We start from the raw sequence: 13,329 nt of genomic DNA, 5'->3' as shown, positions 1-13,329 counted from the left end.
GTACATGATATTTTTAATATGATGTTTTTACATGTATTTTTGATTATATGCGTTTGTATCAAGGTAAAAAAAAAATCCAAACTAAAACAAAAAGAGTATCAAAAAGGCCTCTTTTATTATAAAAGCATTTAATGAACAAATAATTATTTACAGTCTGTGTACATTCATGATAACAGTAAACATAGTTTGAAAAACACAAATTTTATGTCCGTGTCAATCCGGGTTTTCTGCCAGTTTTCTGATTTCCTCCAGTAGCTCCGAGAAAGCTGGACGACCCTGAGGCCTCTACAGTTCACCACCGAAGAAGAAGAAGAGTGGAGGACGGACAGAAGAACAGAAGGGATTGAGGAGGAGGAGAGGAAAAATAAAAACAGTGAAGAAGGTGTGATACAGTGGTTTACAAAAGCTGTGATACTTTTACAACTTCCAACATGTTGATTTTCTCTCAATATACCAGATGATATAACATTTATATTGCAATATAAATAACTGAGTGGTAATGTCAGCTTAAAATTTAAACTCCATTTACAGTATTTCCAAAGCTTTCAACCACATCTTGTGGCCTTCCTCAGAGGATATCAGTTATTTTTTTGTATTTTCTAGAATTTTGGAGTTTCCATACATATTATCACACGAGCGAAATTCTGCGCTCAGCTCACATGATAACAATGAAAGCATTTCCATGTCAACTAACTACATCTGCAGAGGAAGGCCATTAGATGTAGCTGAAAGCTTCAGAAGCAAGTAAGTGGAACTTGTGATGAGAATTTTTTTGGCAGTGTGAGAAAACTTCAGGAAGGTTTAGTCTCTGGCACATCCCTACGGAGATGTTTGTTCACTTTAGGACTGCAACTTACAAATATTTTCATGATCGATCAATCTGCTAGTTATTTCAATCTATTCTTTGATTAATTGTTTTGTCCTTAAAATGTCAGAAAAATAGTGAAAAATGCCCTTTATAATTTCTTAGAGTTCAAGGTGACATCTTCAAATGTCTTGTTTTGTCTGATCAACTGTCAAAAATCCAAAGATATTCAGTTTATTGTCACATATGACACAGAAAAGCTTCAAAAGAACACATTTAAGAATTTTTGCTTTCAAAATTATCAAAACAATATTTAATTATGTATGTATGTATGACTGATTGTTGCAGCTCTAGTTCACTTTGTGAAATAACAAGAAAGTTTTGTGATATAATGAAATAAAATATGTTATTATAGGAAAAGTTTCTTGTAAAAATGGAATAATCTGATATGTAGTAAAAACAAGAAAACATCATAATGACATTAAAAAATACCTTGTTATAATGTGAAAAGGATCGTGTTAAAACAAGAACGTTTTTACGTTATAATGAGAAACTGAGCAAATATGTTTTTTGGTCACAGTGAAACAATACCACTAAATGAACACATGAATGAATGACTGAGTGGATGAGTGTGTACCTCGTGCCAGCAGCGGTACATGATAGCGTAGAGCGGTTGCGAGGCACGGTGCGGTCGGTACAGCCGGATTCCCTTGGTGATGTCATTGACCACATCCAAGTTGGATCTGTTTTCAAACGGAGTCCGACCCTCCGAGTAGATCTCCCACATCACAACACCTGCACACACACACACACACACACACACACGTCAGAACTGGTAGAAAACGTACAGCAATACTACTATATTACTGCTGTTACTACTACTTTTATTCAATTTTCGTGTTTTAGCTGGGAAAATATCCACTTTTATTAGGAACAACATGGTTATTCTTACCTTCCTGTACAAAAGAGGTGACGGATTCACCTCTACAGAGTTTTTAAAATCCTTTTTCTAACAATTATTCATTCAATTTAGAGCACAGAAAATCCAGTCATCCATAGATCAGACATAGAATATTTGAAACAGGAAAAACACATTAAAAGAGAAAATAACACACACTTTTTAAGATAGGTATAATTTAAATTTTTTCAAATGTTTAATATGTAATTTTTCTATATTCTATGTTAGGCTGGATTTTATGTGCTCACCTCCATCTGAATCTCACGTTTTATTCTGTGTTGTTGTAGTTACAACCTCTCACCACTAGATGGAGATCATTTCTCGTCTTTATCTGTAGACACCCATATATCTTCAAAGAATTTTTTTAAAAACGCATTTTATATATGTTATATGTCTCTTGTATTAATTACATTTTAAATGAATAACAATCTAATATATTTATAATATATAAACAGGGATGAAGTTATAAAGAATTGGCTAAAATACCTTAAAATCGATTCAGGTTTAGTCCAAAAGTACTTCATATTTAAGTACTTAAAAAAGACCTCTCAGCTGTTGTACTTCATCAGTGTATTTGTATTTATTTATTTATTTTTTTGTTTGTTTGTTTTTGTACATTTATGCTTGTACGTTTCAGTTTTAAAGATACTGAATATCAGTTTTGGCTATAGCAGCTTCAGATTAAAAAATCAGTTGTAATGATCATTAAAAATCTGTGTGGGTCAAATACAACTATTGCTACCAAACTACTGCTAAAAGTACTACCGCTACAGGAATTGCTGGTACTGTTAATTATGCTACTTTTAGTAGTAATTAGCTACTGTTAAGACTGAGTGGATCATGAAGTGGTTCCTCACCGAAGGACCAGACGTCAGATTTGCTGCTGTATTTACTGTAGTGGAGAACTTCAGGAGGCGACCACTTCACAGGGAACTTAGCACCACTAGAACTGGTGTACTGGTTGTCTAGAACGTACCTGCAAATATGAACACACAATCAAAAGATACCAACTGTCCATCTTCTTGTACAGCTTCAAATTTGAACATACAAATTCCAGGAAACCTTAGTTAAGTTTTCTTAAAACCTGAGATAAAATGGCGGCCTTACCTGGTCATTCCGAAGTCGCTGACCTTCACTACGCTGTTCTCATTAACCAGACAGTTCCTGGCAGCCTGGATGAGAGAAAATATCCAAACATTTCCATTTTGTGCTACTTTATACTTAATTCCACCACATTTCAGAACCATCCATGCACATATAAATGTAGTAGAAAGTAGGAGAAAATGGAAATACTCAAGTACTCAAGTAAATGCTACTTTACTTAACACACTGCTGCATGGAAACAAGAGCTATTTTTTAGAAAATGGTCAAAATTAATGGAAAGTATGCATGATTTGTAATTAATAGGCTAAAACTTGGACAATCACCAGCACGGTCCTTGATGTTCACATGACAAAACAGCTGAATATAAACTTTTGCGTATGTGTCTTCTAGTGGGAGTTTCACTACACACATACAGTGACTCACCAGGTCTCTGTGGATGAAACTATGTGCCTCCAGGTACTCCATCCCCTCACACACGTCCTGACACATGGACAGAAGCCACGCCTCCCTCAGAGTTCTGCTCCTCTGCCTCAGGTAGTTCAGCAGGCAGCCGTTCTCCATGAACTCGGCCACGATCAGCAGGGGGCGCTGCTGCAAGCAAACGCCGTACAGCTGCACCAATTTAGGGTGGCACAGCCTCCTGAGAGAGAGACAATAAACACACAGTTTCACTTTCTCGCGGTGACAACAACCTCCTTCTCATTTCTTTCCATCTACATCTTGCTCTGTTTCTCCATCCTCTCTTTGTCCTTTTTCTACTCCCTCCATTGCTCCTTCCTTACATCATGACCTTGGCCTCCTCAATGAAGTCCTCCTCGTACATGGCTCCCTCCCTGATGGCCTTGATGGCCACTCGGTGCTGAGCCCTCCACTTGCCGAGCTTAACCACACCGAACTGACCGCTGCCCAGCTCCTTCATAAAGGTCAGCTCGCTGGGGTTGATCTCCCACTTCTCTGCAGGGAGGGAAAGAGAGAAGAAGAAGAGAGAGAGGAGAATGAGCAGAAAAGAGGAAGAGATATAAGTATAGTATAAATAGAAGAAAGAAAGATACACTAGGTCTCCAGTTAATTTCATGTTAAAGCCTTTTTCTTTACAGGACCCTTGAGGTTGTTAAGCAAGTTTTACCTTATTTATTACACATCACATATTCTACAATACTTCCAACTGTGTTTAAAACTTTCAGGCATTCATTAGTTTCCACTAAATTTAGTGGGCTATAAAAATCATCTTGTACAAACTTGAAACTTTCTCTGAATGTATCTGTGAGAACTGAGAAACGTACTATTTGGTTCTGCTTATTGATTCCTGGTTGTTAATTACTTAGCCTCCACAGCTGGTTTGCATGCATCAAAGCATCAACGACATGTTTAGTGTCTTCCTCCCAAAACCGTCCCCACTTCCCTTTCACTATCACCCTCACTCCTTAACGACAACTCCCTTCTAAACTGTAACAGTTGTATTTTATTGCAAGTATACTATTGCTGCTAAGGGGTTAGGGTTAGGGTTAGAGTTTAGACCAACTGATGAACCTGAGTCACACATACTTATGTACTTTTACATCACTGAAGACAGGCTAATAACACTTTTAAGAAACTTATTAACTAGACACAATAAATCTAAGAAACTTCTACTTTAAATGCAGGTAAAGTATGTTTGAACTTCATCACCATGTGATAATAATAACACAAGTTGACAAAAATTAAAGAAAATAACATCTGCAGCTTCAAGTTGTTTCAAGTTTGTTTTTATAGCTTACTAAAGTTAAGGGAAACTATTGAATACATGAAACCAAATTACCAATTTAAAAAATTGTTGGAAGTATTGTAACATTACATATGATTAACTTAAAAAAAAAGTCTAGTAGACTTTAAGAGGTGTCAATTTTAACTCAAAAAGTTTGTCAAATTATTGCAAAGTTCTGACTTCTCAACTCAAAGACTTGGAAAAAGAATGTTTTTGCCTGTAGGAAGCATCTCTTGTGTCATGAGACATTCTGTATGTTCACTTAGTGTAAATGTAGCAAAGGTATTATTGATTTATTAATGTGAAATAATACACAGAGCAGCTATACTGTTTCTTTATTTACCTGAGCTGAATCCTGACGTGGCAGGAACACACCTTCCCATTGGCCCGACTGCATACCGCAACCTGGTTACTAGACCTACACACAGACACATGCCAACACACACGTATCATATCTAATGAAGCATTATATGTAGCGCTGTTGTCTCCACCGTAGCATGCACAGAAAGATGATTTGTGTATGTACCTGCTGCGTTGTGTTCGTGGTAGTGTATGACATCAGGTATGGAGCTGAAGGTGTGTTTTTCAGCGAGGAAGAATTGTCCGGTGTCGGTTATTTTAATCTGGTAATGTCTAATATCCCCGGTAGCACTGATCACACAAAAACAAACAGGAAGTTGAAACGTTTATCAATTTACAGCCAATGATTTACTGTATATGTTAGTCTGGGATTTTAACTTTCAGGTGTTGGGATATGAATCACCTTAATGTCTTAGTGTAAACAGACACAGTGTAGACTCCCTTCTGACTGGATTCCCGCACCACAAAACCACCCTCTTTGTCCTGGAAAACAACCAGAAAAACATCATTTGACTCAAAAAAAACAAAGACTTTAACAGTCATAACAAATATAAAGAGGCGTTTGTCACTGTTTCTTTCAGATAGCTACACTGCTGCATGTACAGTGAGACAGGTAGACAGACAGGTGGATACCTCCTGTCTCAGGAGCTGCTCAGCTTCTGTTCTGGTGATGTTCTTGCAGTACCACCTTCAGGAAGGAAAACAAAACAAGCAAACACACTTAATTGATCAATGGAAAACAGTCATTTTTTATAATAGTTAAATCATCTATGAGTGGTAGTACCAGCCTCTGTAACACCGAAAGCAAAATGTTGAGTTCTTTGATGTTTTAGTTTTCCACAGAATAATGAAAAAAACAAACTACAAGACTCACGAGTTTGCCTCGATTCTGTTTTTCTCTGTCACGTAGTTACTGGGGATGAAGCCTTTATTCCTGATAGAAACACAGTAGAAAGAAAGTATTTGGTGACTTCCTGATGTTATTATTTTCTCATGTTGTGTTTTGACATTGAGTAGGTTGTGAACTTTAAAAGGGGCAAGTGCACAAAGATGTAGCTTCAGCCGACACCTTTAGCCTGTACAAAATGCACAGTATATGCCGTGTTGACTATATGAAGTATATGACTTTTACTGTACTGTTTTGTTTGAACAATTGTTCATGTAATTAGTTACAGACCAAAATGAATTTAAATTTAAATTTCAGTGTTAGAATAATATCTATATTACAAAACAACCAAACTGATGCTTTTCTTTTTAATTTGGACAATAGTAATTTGTAGAACAGTAACATGATAAGATCACTTCATCACAAAAATGATTCTTAAAAGTCAAACATAGATCAATGATAATATTGATATTGCCAGTTCGCAAAAAGTCTCATTCTTTCATTTTGAATATGACATCCCAGCAAGGAGAACATTTAAAAAAGAGTCACAGAAACTGAAACTTAAAAATAAGAAATGACACCCTTCGGTCTTTCTGGTCTTTTGTAGCGCTGCCAAAGACGTGTCTGAAACGTGTTTAAACTGGGTTTGGTCGAACGAGTCATTTTGTTGTGAATCTCAACTGACAGATTCGTATCGTTTTGTATTAAACTGGTTTAATTCCACCTACCCGTGTTTGTCCTGCGCTCTCCACCACAGCTGGTCTTGTTTGTGGAGGATGATGTAGTCCTCTCCCTGTAGATTAGATAGAAGTTTATGTGTGAGTGTTAGAGCTGCAAATAACAGTTATTTTCATGTTGATTTCACTCAATCAGAATTTGTCTAATGTTTAGACTACAAAATGTCGGGAAATAGTGAAAAATGGCCATCACAATTTCACATTTGAGAAGCTGGAACCTTCTTGACAATCCATTGACGTTTTAATTGACTCAGAATAGCTGGTGATTTAGTTTCTAATAGATTCATTGACTAATTGTGTTTGGGTGAGTACCTGTTTGAGTGTGAGGTCAGTGTCCTCCTTGGCGGTGAAGTCGTACATGGCGACAACACTTACCAACCCCTCGGCTTCACCATCCTCACCCTCGGGAGGGGGAAGCGGGAGCTTCCTCCTCGACCTGTCGACCTGAGAGAGACAGAGAAAAACAATGAAGAGATAAAAACAAATAAATTCCCCATCTTCAGTTACCTTCTCTTTTCATGACGAACACACGCTCTGTCTTACCCGGTAGGCATTTCCTGGGTGTCGTCTGCTCTGAAAACACAGGGAGGTGCTTCCCTCCAGCTCCATGCGGGTGCTGAACTCCCTGAAATCATTCAACGAATCAATTAATTTATTGTTCTATTCACTTTTTCTCATATCTACCATATTTGCAGTTTCTGTACAAACATTCTTGGTCCAACATTTATGGGACGTTGCACAATTTTAAACATAAATATTACAATTTGATTTATTGTACCAGAGTTAGCTTAAAGCTCATCTTCATCTGCTGTCCCTTTGGGGTTTTAAGTGAAATGTCTCAACACCTTTGGATGGATTGCCATGAAATTTGGTTCAGACGTTCATAGTCCCCAGACGATATATCACAACGACTTTGGTGATCTTCTGACTTTTTGTCCAGTGTCGATGTGAGGTTGAAATTTATGTTTTTGAGTGAAACGTCTCAACAACTATTGGATGGATTGTCACGACCTTTGGTACAGACATTCATGTTCTCCTCAGGATGAATTGTAATAACTCTGTTGACCTTAACTTTTCATCCAACTCCATCATCACGTCAAAGTTTTAACTTGTCCATTACTGTATTTATCAATCAATCAATCATCCATCCATCTATTTTCCATCGCTTATCCTGGACCAGGTGGCAGTGGCATCAGACTGAGGAAACCCAGACATCCTTCACCCTGGCAACGCCCTCCAGCTTCTCCTGGGGGATCCCAAGGTGTTCCCAGGCCAGAAGAGATGTTTAGTCCCTCCAGTGTGTTCTGGGTCTGCCCCGAGGTGTCCTATCAGTTGGACGTGCCCAGAACACCTCCAGAGGAAGGCGTCCAGGAGGCATCCTAACTAGGTGCCCAAACCACCTCAGCTGATTCCTTTCAATGCAAAGGAGCAGCAGCTCTACTCCAAGCTCCCCCTGGCTGTCCGAGCTCCTCACCCTATCAATAAGGCTGAGCCCAATCACCCTGCAGAGGAAACTCATTTCAGCTGCTTGTATCCGGATCTCATTCTTTCAGTCACTACCCAAAGCTCGTGACCACAGCTGAGAGTAGGGACGTAGTAAATCGTGAGCTTTGCCTTCTGGCTCAGTTCTTTCTTCACCACAACGGTCCAGTACAACGCCTGCTTTACTACTGATGCTGCACTGATCTGCCTGTCAGCCTCACACTCGTCAATACAGTCAATACCCCGACATGCTTGAACTCCACTTGAGGCAGCAACTTACTCCCAGTCAATCAATCAAATCAACCTTTATTGATACAACACCTTTCACAAGTCGAATGCAATTCACAGTGCCTCATAAGTGATTGACAAACTCACAATATGGTAAATATGGATTGGAAGACTCACGCCAAGATACAAGTAAAATACCAAAATTACAACAAGGTGACTTGTAAAATCTTAATTTTAAAAATGCATGCTAACATTCACGTTTAGCTCAAAGCTCCACGGTGCCTTAGTACGGCCTCAAAGAGCCATTAGTGTAGCTGTAGACTCTTAGTCTTGTTTTTCAGTGTGTGAACTAATGAAACACATGTAAATGAATTCAGATGAAATCTTATCTACTTTTAGTGGATGATACATGTGGACTGATATTAATATTCTGTATGATTCAATTATTCACAGTAAAGATTCGCCTTATTTGAGTGAATCACAAGTGTCTGTTAAGCAGTTTTGATTTGAATAGGACTGAAAGAGCCTGACACATTTTGCTGAGCTGGTTTTGCAAGCAGGTAAAAACTGTCAGAATTAATATTAAAGGGAGATGAAGCATGAAATATAAGAAAATACAGACAAAGAAACCCTAAAACCCCACTGGAGTCACCCTTTTGCACTGGTTATATGCATCTTTTTATCTGTCAATCATGAAAATGAAGTGAAATAATTTAATTGCTGCTTTGAAAATATACATTTAGGGAACTGAATTGCTCCTTATATTGACGTCGGAGCCTGTAAAACATCGGCAGACTGTACCTGGTCTGGACGGCACAGCAGCAGCAGAAGACTGAGTGGATGGAGTGATCTGGAGGAGGAAACAGTTAGAACATGTTCACACTGCATTACTGTGGTCATAATAAAAAAAAAAAACAGCTTAGTACAATATCAGTTTCGTTTAGTGCATTTCATGCACGCTGACCGCCACTAGAGTAGTTTTATTGTTTGAGTGAACTGACGCTTTAATATCTACATAAGCTCTTGTGATGGACATTTTATCATTTTAAGTGGGGAAAAAACAAAAATAAAGAGTGACTTACATCTTTTTCATATCTTTCACATTTTCTGATTGTTTCTACGACTGTTTTAGTTGAACTTTCTTCTCTCATTGTCTCTTTGTCTTTCTCTCTTTCTTTGTGGTTTTGAGTGGGAGGTCTTTGTCCGGAAGTATAGTTTCCTTTTCTATAGAACTGACACACTCGTTGTCTCTCTGTAAATGCGTGTGAGTGTTTCCGTGGGCGATTAAAAAGAAAGAGTGTGGGTCATTTTCTCAGCATTTGTACTGTATGAGTGTATGTGTGTGTGTGCAAAGACAAAAGGCAGTATGTCTTCCTGCTGTGTTTTCTATGTGTGTGTGTGTGCAGGTGAACACATCTGCAAACCAATGATCGTTATGTGGCGGCTGATATGTTAGTTATCCTCTTGTCATGTGTTTCGATGCCATCAGGAGTGATGAACTGTTTTGGTGGTTTGTGGTGAACCGACATCCAATTAACACACTTTCTCTGATGTTTCTGTAGGCCAACCGAGAACTTCCCTCCTCCACAGGCTCCCAAGTCAGATTAGAAACAGATTTTTGGCATTTAGGTTTTGGATATATGCAAAACAACTGTTTGTCCTCTTCCTCCAGTCAGATCCGGCGAATATAAATTACATCTGGTTATCGCACATCTGAAGTGGGTGTGGGGCAGAGTATCAAGGTAGTTTGACTTCAGTCCATATTTAAATACCTCATCAAGTTTGTGGTCAAGCCCTGAACTCTCTATTAGTGACATTTATATGGAGGGTTTGGTTACATTGTGGCTTTAAGACACGTGGGCGATTTATATAATAATAAGACTCTGAAGCCCTTTGAAGATCTCTGTCAAGAATATAATTTAGCAGCTAATCAATCATGGCGATACATTCAAATTCATAGTTTTTATTGCATATATTTTGAGTAAATGTTGCCAACCGGAGATTAAAGGTATTGATCAGTTATTATGTGTATTAGGACTTGGTCACAAGGTATCTAGATACTATCTTCTCTTGATAAATGAGTCTATAAATGCAGTACAGGGAAATGACTTGAACACCAAACTGGTATCAAGGGACATGAAGACTAAACTTATTCAATTTTAGAATAATTAACCGAATTTACTGGACCCTTCAAAGTTATTTAAACTCAAACTAACTATACATATTTTTCTTCCTATTTTTATTAGTATTTTACACAAGTTTGTTTTTCTTTGATGTCTTATTTATGTTTGTGATTAATGGCGAATTCTGTCGACTCGCCATTATTATTGTATGAGCACTTTCTATATAGTGTATATAAAATGTAAGATTAATGTCAGTGCTCAAATAGCTAATAAATTGCTGATCATAGATCAGCTTTTTGCAACACTGACTTTTGTTTGTTTTATTCAGCTAGATCTGTTGACTGGCGGTAGACCTATTACACCTTCTTTTTGGAGCAGTAGAAACATCCATAAACACTGAGAAAGGCCTGTTTCACAGTCATCTAAAAAAGTCCTTTATCCATCCATCACATCCACGGTTTCATGCTACCAACAGTAATAATGGTTTGGTATCTATGTTGTATCAATGCCTTCTTAAAGGGGACATATTCTGCTTTTTGTGATTTTTTTTGTCATTTTTATACTGTTATGATGTTGGATGATAAAATCAGTAGCAGTAAAATCCTGCTACTGTAGTTTGTTTATGTAGCCTCAAGAGCCGAAGGAAGATTCCTGAGGGGGGTCTTAAAGAGACAGGAACTGAAACGGCCTGTTTCAGACAGAGGCTGAACTGAGGGGCTGCTTAAAGGGCCAGTATAAGAATAATAAGGAGTTTTTAACTGTAAATCATGCAAAGATATTCTAGTAGAACCCTAGAATAACTTGTTAAATTTTACGGAGGAGCAATAGAAAGCACCCTGACTGGAAAAATCAGAAAGTGACTCTGCAGCGGGTGATTAAAACCACCCATCTACCAAGCATCAGTGATATCAGTGAGGTGAGGAATCTGCATTGAGCCCAGAGGACACTAAAACACAATACCGACCCACAGCCTGCTGCCATCTGGCACGAAATAAAGAAGTATCTGCTGTTGTACCACCAGACTCCTCGATTCATCCTCCGCACTCCAATATAAAAAATAGTTTTATTTTTGTGACCTATTATTTATTAATCCATTTGTATAATTTCTGTTTTTGTGAGTAGCATAAATGGACTCCAAATCACATTCTGTTATACAACCTTGTGCTGTAAAATGATCATAATGAATGAATCTTGAATATAAATATAGACCTGGAAATGTGCAATGATTCGTTCCTTTTAAGGACTTTCAAGACTCTCTTCCACCAGACAGGAAGTGGAGGCGGGATTGCCCTGATCTTGACCCTGATCATTCATGTGTAAATATGAAAGACTTTTCTCTTAAATCTGACCACCAGCAAATTATTTCTAATTTTCTTCACAGAACCTACTTTACACTTCTTAATTTACACCTAATGGGTAAGCCAAACGACTGAAACCTTTGTTCACACGATGCTCTGGTCGCACTAATTTTTTTCTCGGCTTCTCGCTGTGATGGTGCTCATTGTAACCACATCTCTTTTTCTTTTAAATGACTCATCTGTACCGGGCACCTCAAGACAGCCGAAAATAGTCTTGAGAATTGGAAGCTTCCTTATTCTCTTGACATCAGACATTGAGCTCTTACATTTCTCAATGTTATATACAGTCGGTGCTCTCCACAGCACGAGTAAATGGGTGCATCACCACAAATTAGCGATCTTTTTATGATTTTTCAATTTGGGCCTAATTTGGATGAGATTAGCATCACAAATCACCCAAAATTACTTTTTTATCTTCAGAATTTGAGTCATTCAATCCAATAATATTTGGAAAGTCTATAAGAGCTGTATTATTCACTTATTTCATCTCATTCATGTTTGCTCATCATTTAAGCCCCATTCAAGGAAGTCCATATCCTGACCCCCTTATCGCAGCCTATCTCTAAAAATGTTTCTTAAATATGATTCGGCCATTTTACGCCTTTATTATATAAACAAGTCCTCCAAAATAAATGATAAAAGACATAAATCACTGCTGAAAAATAACCTTTTATGATGTAACAACACTATGGTTAAGGTTAATTGTTGGTGAGCATCACACAACTCTTGCTGACTTTGTCATAATCTCACAAACAACCACTGACGATAGCAAGAAGACAATCCTTCATTCAAGTTTTCACAAGGTAAAAAAGTTGGGAAGCACTGCTGTAGGAGGTGTATACTGGAAAAAAAACTGCATTGTTTTTATTTGATCCTGGTGGGGTTAAACTGGTTTAAAAAGCCACTTTAGACAAACTGAGCGAGACTGTCCTACCAAGAAAAACGACAAAATCACTCGTTTCAGCAAACGCAACAAAACAACATAACTGTATTTACATTCATGCGACGAGCCTCTTCTAGCAGACTTTAATACGAAAGTGGTTTCTTTCAACCTTCACCCCAGCCCTAACAAAGTACTTATTCAAAGGACGGGTTCACAATTTTTCAAGACGGTCTTAAAACAGCAGCACAAAATGAACATTAAAACATGTTTTTTCTTGCTGTAATCATTCCTCCTGTTCATACTGACCATTAGAAGATCCCTTCATAATGACCTTACAATGGAAGTGATGGAGGACAAAATCCACAGTCCTCATTTTGTGAAAATAAGTTATTATATCCAGAGATAATATGAAGCTTCAGCAGTCTGACTTAGTCACATCAAGTGGATATCTTCCCAAGTGACTTCTTTCTTTTTAGTGCAGAATTTCCTCTTTGTGCTTCCCCATTGAGCTGCATTGGAAGGATATTTTTTTAAAAAAAAGAGGCAAATTTGTACCAAAGAAGATGTAACGTTGAAAGATATCTACTTGATTTGACTCATTTGGACGCTGAAGCTTCATATTAGCTTCAGATAAACTTTTAAATACATTTTTGCTCAGAAA

The 13,329-nt window shown here is 37.8% G+C and overlaps 1 protein-coding gene across 4 annotated transcripts in view; it reads right to left on the bottom strand.

The window, feature by feature from the left end:
• Positions 1-112: 112 nt before the first annotated feature.
• Positions 113-13,329, bottom strand: part of txk (TXK tyrosine kinase) — a 20,869-nt gene continuing 7,652 nt past the window's right edge. For all 4 annotated transcript variants that reach the window (XM_042401748.1, XM_042401751.1, XM_042401749.1 and 1 more), the window contains exons 3-17: positions 9,106-9,154; positions 7,138-7,219; positions 6,907-7,038; positions 6,586-6,650; positions 5,846-5,905; positions 5,605-5,659; positions 5,375-5,454; positions 5,138-5,262; positions 4,955-5,029; positions 3,650-3,821; positions 3,291-3,507; positions 2,871-2,935; positions 2,621-2,739; positions 1,443-1,600; positions 113-285 (exon numbers count right to left, since the gene is read on the bottom strand). In XM_042401748.1, coding sequence (XP_042257682.1) covers positions 214-285; positions 1,443-1,600; positions 2,621-2,739; positions 2,871-2,935; positions 3,291-3,507; positions 3,650-3,821; positions 4,955-5,029; positions 5,138-5,262; positions 5,375-5,454; positions 5,605-5,659; positions 5,846-5,905; positions 6,586-6,650; positions 6,907-7,038; positions 7,138-7,219; positions 9,106-9,154 — 1,526 coding nt within the window. In that variant the 3' untranslated portion in view covers positions 113-213. The remainder of the gene's footprint in view (positions 286-1,442; positions 1,601-2,620; positions 2,740-2,870; positions 2,936-3,290; positions 3,508-3,649; positions 3,822-4,954; positions 5,030-5,137; positions 5,263-5,374; positions 5,455-5,604; positions 5,660-5,845; positions 5,906-6,585; positions 6,651-6,906; positions 7,039-7,137; positions 7,220-9,105; positions 9,155-13,329) is intronic.

The sequence above is a fragment of the Thunnus maccoyii genome, chromosome 22 (genome assembly GCF_910596095.1).
Source record: "Thunnus maccoyii chromosome 22, fThuMac1.1, whole genome shotgun sequence".
In the NCBI taxonomy this organism is placed as follows: domain Eukaryota; kingdom Metazoa; phylum Chordata; class Actinopteri; order Scombriformes; family Scombridae; genus Thunnus; species Thunnus maccoyii.
This window is presented reverse-complemented; position numbering and strand designations above follow the sequence as displayed.